This window comes from Antechinus flavipes, chromosome 4 (assembly GCF_016432865.1).
Source record: "Antechinus flavipes isolate AdamAnt ecotype Samford, QLD, Australia chromosome 4, AdamAnt_v2, whole genome shotgun sequence".
NCBI lineage: Eukaryota > Metazoa > Chordata > Mammalia > Dasyuromorphia > Dasyuridae > Antechinus > Antechinus flavipes.
This window is the reverse complement of record NC_067401.1, coordinates 480906832-480915888: the sequence shown is the minus strand read 5'-3', so window position 1 is coordinate 480915888 and position 9057 is coordinate 480906832. Positions and strand designations below refer to the sequence as shown.

The following is a 9057-nucleotide window of genomic DNA, read 5'->3' as shown; positions in this document are numbered from 1 at the left end:
TGCTCCCTCTCCCGGGTCTCTCAGTCTCACACCAGACATGTGCTCTCTCCTCACTTCTCCCTTTCAGAGACCCTTTCCTCCTCTGAAGTACAAAGGCCAGTATAGTGAATGATACAAAACCCCCACGCACATACGTATGTATGCAGACATACACATAACACACTACATGCACACAATGCAACGCACACATGTTTAGACACGGATGTATGTTTGCACAGACATGTGTAGACACATCTGCAATAATACCTATGTAGACAACACATGCAATGCAATAAATATAAGTGGACACATGCCACATATATGTAGACACACAAGCACATACATCCATGTGTAGACACGTGTGTATATATGGACATACATGTATGTATAGATAATATGAGTAGATGTCCAGCTTATAGGAAGCAGGACACCTAACCTGAGGGAAGCCTTTACAGGCTGTGGTGGGGAAAAGGCTGAGCCCGTCCTGCTCCGCCCCACCAGCAATGGAAGGGCCACAGTGGGGAAGCCATCATTTTGACCAGGAGACTCAGTACAAGGAGCCTAACGTTGGGAGTCTTCGGGGCCCCCTCAGAAGTTCCCGGCTCTGAGTTTCCAATCCTGGCTCTCACAGAGAGCCCTGGGGGCTGGCTGGCTGATCACCGTGGAGGCAGTTCCTCCATGTGGAGTCTCAGTGCCATCTCGGGGAGCAGTCTCTAGTCACTCCGTGTGACATCCCGCAGAAAGCAGGCGGAGAAATGTTTACCGACTGGCCGTCCTGTTCGATAATTTGGATCAGTTGCTTAAGTGGAGGCAGGAACGGCCCAATTAACAAATGAGCAGATGGCTTGAAGCTGGCCATGATAATCAGCGCGCTGATGACGGAATCTGCTCTGAATTTCAATAGGACTAAATGTAAAATTTTATACTTGGGTTTAAAACATTAATTACTGAAGTACAGTACAGAGAGAGGATGTGTTAAGAGAGCAATTTCTTTGAAAAGGATCTGGAAAAAAGACTGTCTTAATCAACAGTGTCACGCGGCTGCCAACAAGCCGATGAGATCGACCCGGCTCCCGGAATGAGGGAGCCGAGGGGGTGCCCCGGCCTCTGCCCCGGGCTGAGCACACATGGTCCGTGTGTCATGTTCACTTCTGGGGGCCGTTGAGGAAGGACACCGAGGACCTAGCGTGACAGGCAGGCCGAGATGAGGTAAGGTTCAGAATCCTGCCAAATGTTAATCATCTTAAGGAACAGGGGATGTTTTGGATTTGAAACGACTCAAAGGGGACACGCCTCCTCATATCTGTGGAGTGACAGAGGAACTGGTCATGTTCTAGTTGACTGAACAGGGCTCTTTTACTCCGATGTAAGGAAACACTTGCAGGAATCAGAGATGTCCACCACAGGCCGCATTGTGTCCCACTGCTAGTGAGCTCCTCCTCGCAGGAGGTCTTCAAGCAGAGGCCAGATGAGCTGTCAGACTTTTTTTGTCAAAGGAAATCCTGATCTGGGTCAGGATGAAGTGACCCATCTCCCTCCAGACCCAGGAAGTTCTCTGTGGTGTGAATTTGTAGCTCGGAGAAGGGAGTGCCTGACTTCCCTGTTCAAACCCAAGTTGCCTAGAATGCTGGGGGATGGACCCTTGAGAGAAGGGGCCCTTAGGACTCCTAGAATTGTGAGCCCTGCCTTGTCAAGGCACCAAGGCCCAGGCTCCCCGGGGCCCCAGTGAATGCCTCATCCCTAATCAGGGCTCTCTGAGGGAGCAGGGACTAAACTCACCTGGAGAGCCAGGTGGGGGCTCCGACTCCCAGGGCCCCGGGTGCCCAGCCCAGCCCAGAGAGCCCCAAACGGTTGGTAAGGTGGTGAGTCAGGTACTCCTCACTGTGTGCCCTCCCCACGCCAGGGGCCAAGGGGTAGGGCTCTCAGGAGAGAGACAAGTATGGTGGCTTCAGTCAAGACAAAGTATGAATCCTCCCAGGATGTAACCAATTAGTCCCCTCTTCCCCTTCCCCTCCATTGCCACTGAAGTGTCTCTAACCTCTCTCTTCTTCCCGGCCTGGCCTTCCCTTCTCTGCCCTCAGTCTCCAGTTGCCCGCACCCACTAGGACTAGGAGGTCCCCGTCTCCGCGGTTCTTCCTCTGGCGAGTATCCTGGGAGCTCCCCCACCCACCTACCTTTCTGAGTAGAGACTAGCGCCCTTTCTCTCCCCTCCCGGTCCCTGGGGCGCTGTCCCAGGTGCCAGGAGGCCCGCGGTAGCTGGAAGGGCTGGCCCCCGGGGAGCTCCCAGGTGAGCAGCCCAGGGGGATGGGACTGGGGGGGACTGACGGGACCGGGGGGCCCTCCATCCGCCCCCGCCCCCGCCCTGCCCTGCTCGGCCCAGCCCCGAGATCCGGATCAGGTGACTCCCGAGCTGGAATTTGACACCAGACGGCAGCGGCTGCGAAGCCACGGAGCCGAAGGAAGAGGGATGGAGCTGGGCTCAGCCCCTCAGACGGGGCCCCAAAGCCCGCGGGCCCGTCTGGTCCCTGGTTCCTCTCAGCGAGCCCCGCGGCTTTCTGGGCGCGGGTCCTCCGTGTGCCCGCCTCCGCGAGCTGACCGGTGAGTCCCGCCGTGGCCTCGTTTTCCGCGGCGCCCACCCCGCGGCTCCCGGGCCCCCGGGGATCTCCCCAGTCCTGGGCTCCCGGTTAGGCCCCCGCCCTCCTCCTGCCCGCTCTCCGGGGCCGTCCAGTACGTCCGCCGGCAGTGCGGTCCCTCCCCTCCGCCTCGCGGAGTTCGGAGTCCCGGCCGAAGGGAGCCCTCCCCCGATTCAGGGTCAGGCATCTGGGGGCCCCGGGAAGGAGACGGCTCCCGGGCAGGGGAGAAACCCCGGGAACAGGCCCCGATCGCCGGGGCAGGCGTCTAGCTAGCAGTCACCTCCTCAGCCGTCCCGCTCTTCCCTCCCTTCTCCCTCTGTGACCCCGGACCCCTAGTTCCCCCCCCAACTCGACCCCCGGTCGGCGGCCGCCTACTCCCACGCCTCCTTCCCTCCCGGCCCAGCCCGGTCCCGTCCCGTCCCGCCCCGCCCCGCCCTGCCCGGCCCTGCCCCGCGCTGGCTGCCGGTGAGACCGCCCCCCGAGCGCCCCAGCCCCCTGTCCTCCCGCCCGCAGCCCGCCCGGCCCCCAGCCCGCCCCTTGCAGGCGGTAGTAACTCGAGTTCCCGTCGCGGCCTCAGGGAGCCCAGTCAGGCTCGGTGCGGAGCCGTGGCGGGCGAGAGGGCGGCAGCCCCAGGTGCGGAGCCCCAGGTGAGGAGCCCCGGCGTGGTCCTGCGGAACCCTGGCTCCTAACGGGGCGCCCCCAGCCACGGGGGCCCGGGACGCCGCCACCGCCGCGCTGAAGGGGAAGGTGAGTACCTGCGTCCTCGGGGGGGAGTCTCCACGGCTGGCTCCCCAAGGATCCAGGAGGAGTCGGAGCAAAGGCTACCTGGCCTGGCCTGGGCCGGGTGGGGGCGTGGAGAGGCGCTGCCCCCTCCTGTCGCCCTCCCACCTCACTTGGGCAGGGCTGGGAGAGCCTGGTAGGCAGAACTCGGTGCAAGTCTCAGGGGAGGGGAGGGGCAGAAGCATCTTCCCAGAGCAGGCCCAGCTGGGGGAAGAGGGGGAGTGGAGGACGAGGATGCTCCCCCCGGAAAAGACCGAGGGCTAACCCTTCCTCCCTCCCTCCCCCCTCCCCCCAGCTCCCGAGCTAGGGCAGCCCTAGGGAGAGAGATCTTAGAGGCAGTAGCCTGGGCTGAACTCACTGCCAAGGGCCATCAGAAAGTCCCAAGAGGCCCGGCAGCGGCAGCAGGTGCCCCGGGGACAGGGCCCTAGGGTAAGGGGAAGAAGGTTACCAAAGGCCTAGCTATCTGGGAAGACTCCCTGGAGGAGGGACAAGGGAAGAGGGAGCTCTCATCCAAAGGGAGGGAGAAGGCCAGCCTGGCCTGACCCCAAGGCCTTAGGGATCCCCAAAGGGGGCATCCCTAGGCCAAGCTAGAACCTCCACCACATTCCCCCCACAGCCCCCACCAAGTGACCATGGAGGCAGGTGGGGCCCTGTTAGACCTTCTGCCCACTCCCCACCCCAGACTGGCCCAGCACAGCCCACAGCAGCTTAACCCTAGACCCAGAGAAGCAGCTCACATGGAGAGTGGGGGGGGCCAGGGGCTGCCCCGAGTCCCACCAGAATTTCCGGGTTTTCTGGGGGGGGGGGCAGTCCCAATAGGGAGCATCATGTAAGAGCCCCAGCCTGGGCCTGGAGGTCGTTATGCCCACAGACCTGGGGGAAGGAGTGGGGCTTCAGGCTGGCAATCATGTCTCCTCGTGCAGGGAAGGGCAGATTGGTTTGGCTAGGAATGTCCGTAAGCTCAGAACGGACAAGTGTGGGCAAAACAGTGCCAGGCTCAGAGGGGGCACCCTGTGTCGGAGCACTAGTGTACCAGGCTGGGCCTGGAGGCCCTGGGTGAGAGGCTGGGGCCTGCCAGCTGGGCCAGAGCTTAGGGATTAGGGCTCAGGGCTAGAGGAGCCCAGCAGAGCCGTGGTGTGACCCAGAGTTCCAGGGCAGGAGCACCCGGGCACATCCTTGGGTGCTCTCTGGCTGGCAGCGGGGCGGGCACGTAGCCAGAGCCTTGCATCTTGCATCCGGGGAGTTGCCGGGCTCCCCAGCTCCCTCCACCTCCCAGGACTGGGCAGGAGAGCCCCCAGCCTGGGCCGAGAGAGCCTGGGGCCTTCTGGAGGTCAAGGACTGCAAAGGGAGGGGCTGGCCGCTGCCCGCCCCCAGGCCTTGGCTCAACAACAGGTGGAAACTGCGGGAGGCCGCGGTGCTGACTGCCCCTGCGATCGGGCAGAGGCTGTCACCTGGTGGCCGTTCTGAGCTACAGCAGGGTTTCCTCCAGCCAGAGGAAGCCTTTCCAAACTGTGTGGGGACGTGGCGGGGAGACTGAGGCACAGAGGGACCGGCGGCCACCCAAGCCTTGTTCTGAGCCGAGGCTCCGGCCCAGGTCGCTCTGAGGAGCCATTTTCAGCTAGAACGGCAGCTCAGACGTGCCCCCTCTCCTCTCCATGAGGCTGCCCTTCCCCCAGACCGAGGGGACAGTCCTGGGGGGCAGGGGGAGGGAGCATAGTCCTTGTCTTCTCCCTACGGGTGTGACTGTGTATAATCCTCGCCTCCATGTATTCCCTTTCACTACCCTCTCTAGCCGCCTTCCTCCCCAGGCTGTTACCCATCATTCCCATTTCCCTAGCGCTCTGCCCAGAGCGCTCTCCTTACTGCACAGTGTCCCGCGAGGCAGGTAGCGTCCACATGTCAGCTCGGGTAGGGCTAGGAAGAAGTCGAGCCACAGACAAAAGGCCTCGTCCCCCAGATCCCCCGGGGCACAGCCAAGGCGAGCACTCGCCGGAGCCTCCAGCAAGGGGGGCACCACAGACGGAGAGCGGGCACGGGAGCACAGCCGACCCCGGGCTTCCAGGCCCCCCGGAGCCGGCTCATCGGCTTGGAGGTACAGAACAAGAGGCTTGGGGAGAGCTCTTAGTCTCCCCCTCTCCGATGTGAGGAAGAGTTAGCCCTAGCTTTTCTATAGTCCTTTAAGGTTGGTTTCGTTTTATCCTCACAACAACCCCGGGGATAGGTGCTATTATTATGTCCAATTTACAGATGAGAAAACTGAGAGAAGCAGACAGAGGCACTTGCCCAGAGTCACATAGCTAGTATATGTCAGTCTGGATTTGAACTCAGGTCTTGATTTGGGTCCAGCATTCTGTCATTTCTACCACCCAGGTGCCTCAGGCAGCTTAGAGCGGGGTAAGGATCGCTCCCGAAGCCCCCAGAGTCCAAAGCAAAGCTCTAGATCTCCTGCTTCTCTTTTCAGGGTTCTTTTCCTGTACGGTACTTGGGGGTGCTGGCAGCTAGAGCAAGGGGCAGAAAAGGAGGGGCCCAGAAGCCAGCAGCCCGAGATGATGTGGAGAAGAAAGACCCCCAGGGACCCTCCCAACAGACCGGTAAGTGATCCAAGCCCGGGTCTCCCCAGTCCCATCCAGGGAGGGGAACGCTGAGGCTGGAGAAAGGGCCTCTCCGAGGCCAGAGGTAGAGGCTGACCAGAGGAAGAGCCTGGGTAGTGGGAGAGGATGGGCTGAATCCCAGCAGAGTATTAGGCTGAGAGAAAGGCTGGGCCGGGCCGGGGCTGTCCAGCCTGGGAAAGGGGAGGGGAAGGGCTGATGGGGCTTTTAGCTTTAATGCCTAAACTTCAAGGCTGACCCTCCTCCATCTCCTGTGGCTCCCTATTACCTCCAGTATCAAATAGAAAACGCTCTGGGTGGTATTTCAGACTTCTCCCTCTGCACCTCTGCCTCTTGGCTTCCCTGGCTTGCTTCTACACCACCCAAACCCCACCTTCTGCAGGAAGCTTTTCAAGCTGAAAGGAGGAGGAAGGGACAGTTTGGAGGAGAGTCAAAGGGGCCTTGGGGGAGGGGGGCTCAGGATAAAGTCGGGGTCGGGGGTGGGGGTCGGTGGGCTCCAGGACACTGGCCCACACTGCCTCACACTGGGCACTCACCCCGAGGCCCGTGGGCACAAGGGATGGTGAGCCAATCTGGAGAGGAGGGAGGGACCAACCTGGGGAGGGGCCGGGAGGCCGAGGCTGGTGGGGGGCAAATGGGCAGGGATGAAGCTAGCTTGGAAGTCTCGGCTGGGCAGAACTTTTGGAGGGGCCGGGAACCGGCAGAAGGGGCCCGGGAGGCTCCAGGCCTTTGTGCTGGGAGTGGGGCTCAGTTGGGAGGGGGAGGACTCCTAAGAGGGAGCCGGATCTCTTCTCAGTCTCCTCCTCCACCAGCTGTGCTCTCTTCTTGCTCCCTCCTGTAGGCACCCCTGTGTCAGAGCCGAGCCGGGGGGGCCCTCCTGCTGCTGCTGCTGCTGCTGCCGCCCCCCGTCCTCTGCAGCGCTGGGCCCAGGGTGCCCCTCATCGGAGCCCTTGGAGCCGGTGCCCACAGCCTGCCTGGTGAGTGCGTGGGGAGGGGGCGTGGAAAGGGGCAGGAGGGAATGCCAGCACGGGCAGCTGCCTTTGCAGGCTCCTGGGGTCCAGAGGAGGAAGCTGGGGCAGGGGGGGAGGAGGTGGGGGTGGGCTCCCCAAGAACTCTGTGCCTCTCTTTCAGATGCAATCCCAAGCACCCCCAAGCCTCTGAGAGGAGGTCGGGGGCCAAAGCCAGTGCTGTCGCCCCTGCTCCAAGGCCAGGCGCAGGCCGGGGCCCGGGGCAAGCCGGGCCAACGGGAGAGGGTCCGGGGCCAGAGCCAGGGCCCCCGGAGGGCGAAGCTCGATTGCCACCTGCGCACAGAGCTGGTGAGGGTGCACGAGCTGGGCCTGGGCCACGACTCGGACGAGCTGATCCGCTTCCAGTACTGCAGCGGGGCCTGCCCCAAGGTCCGCTCCAACCATGACATCAGCCTGGCGCACCTGCTGCGCACCGGCCGCCTGCGCCTCCCCGCCCAGCCCGGGAGGGGCTCCGTCCGGGTGCTCAGCCACCCCTGCTGCCGGCCCACGGCCTACAAGGCCGTCTCCTTCATGGACGTCAGCAACACCTGGAGGACGGTGGACAGCCTCTCTGCCGCCGCTTGTGGCTGCCTAGGCTGAGGCAGTGGCCCCCTCCTGGAGCCCGAAGCCGTTGGCAGCCCACCCCTCTGGGCTACTCACCTGCCGGCCAGGCAGGCGGCCGTGGAGAAGCCCCCGGAAGGCCTGCCGGACCCTGGGAGCAGAAGAGATGGACAGCTGCTGGGACCCCAGACCCCGGCCTTTGGCAGGGGGCCACAGAGTGCCGCAGCAGCCGAGGGGAGGCACGATTTGTACGCCTGGTCTGAGGAGAGCCGGGCCCTGGGGCAGCCCCGGGCCCTGGGGCAGCTATTTATTACATAAGTTATTTATTTATGCCCCGGTTAGAGGAGGGAGGGCCACCAGTTTAGGAAGCCAGGGAGGTCTGAGATGGTAGAAGGTCAGCTTTGACTCCCAGCAGCACAGGAGCTGGCTCCGGGACCGGACCACGGGGTTCTCCCTATTCCACCCTACTGAGCCCCGGCCACAGCCAGTTAGGGAGTGGGGAGGGGGACAACAAAGGACGCAGGGTTGGGAGCCAAGTTCTCAGCTAGTCCTATGACCACAGCCCCTCTCCCTCTCTGAGCCACAACGTCCTCCTCTGTCCAATAGGAGTAACTGTCCATAATCCCGATGACCTCCCAAAGTGAGGTGGTCTCACTTTGTAACCTGGAAAGTACCAGAGGAAGGTGCTCCCCAAATGAACCAATGTTACTGCTGTGGGCTGGGCCAGAAAACATTCCCACACGCCCGGCCCTCTCCAGTGAGCTCATGCCAGGCGCTGAGATGCCCATTCCCTCCAAGAAGCAGCTCCTCTAGCCACCTGAAGATGACCCTGAAAGAGCAGCAGCCTGGGGAAAGGTCCACTTCCAGCAGTCGGGGCTCCGTCCATCTCCCCAGTCCCTGGGACAGGGGCCTTCCCACCAGAAGTGATCTCCCAACCCAACTGCAGATGGGCAGCTCAGTTCTGGCTTCTCCCTCCCCCAGTTTAAGCCCAAAGTCACAGGTGGCCAGAACTAGAAGGGCCCAGAGAAACCTCAAATCAAACCTTTCTGAGAACCTTCTAGTGATATGCCCCAAAGTGGTTGTCCAGCCAGTGGACGCCGTGTTTAACAAGGTCACTGATGGGCTGAAGAGCTTCTTTCTAGAGGAGGTGATCAGCATGGAGAAGGGTCTGGAACCTGTGTATCTGGGGAATCATTGGAGAAATTGAGCATTTTTAACCTGGAGAAGAGAAGCGTTTGAGAGAGGGGGGCCAGATTAGCTGTCACATTGTGAATGGATTTGATTTGAAGCACCAAGGTTTAGGGGATATAGCTTTCCTGACCTGAGGTCAGAAGCTGTAGATTCAAATTCTGGCCCTGTCATTTGCTACTGGTAGAACTTGATTAGGCCCTTTCCTTCCCTCTTTCCTCATCTAGAGCATGGTAGGATTGGAGTCTCTGAGGTCCCCGAATCTTGGGATTTTACAGAATAAAGATATCGGTCTTTGGA

At 61.4% G+C, this 9057-nt stretch overlaps 1 protein-coding gene across 1 annotated transcript; it reads left to right on the top strand.

Moving 5' to 3' along the window:
* Positions 1–3190: 3190 nt before the first annotated feature.
* On the top strand, positions 3191–9057 carry ARTN (artemin). Its single transcript, XM_051995324.1, has 4 exons — positions 3191–3359; positions 5854–5983; positions 6843–6978; positions 7133–9057. Exons 2-4 carry the CDS (start codon positions 5939–5941, stop codon positions 7606–7608), a joined length of 657 nt encoding a protein of 218 aa, XP_051851284.1. The 5' UTR covers positions 3191–3359; positions 5854–5938; the 3' UTR covers positions 7609–9057.

Bases quoted from the DNA above. Each gene is read 5' to 3' on its own strand.
- ARTN (XM_051995324.1), top strand. From the start codon at position 5,939: ATGATGTGGAGAAGAAAGACCCCCAGGGACCCTCCCAACAGACCG. The intron at 5,984-6,842 runs GTAAGTGATCCA...TCCCTCCTGTAG, and splicing joins GGGACCCTCCCAACAGACCG to GCACCCCTGTGTCAGAGCCG. The intron at 6,979-7,132 runs GTGAGTGCGTGG...CCTCTCTTTCAG, and splicing joins CGGTGCCCACAGCCTGCCTG to ATGCAATCCCAAGCACCCCC.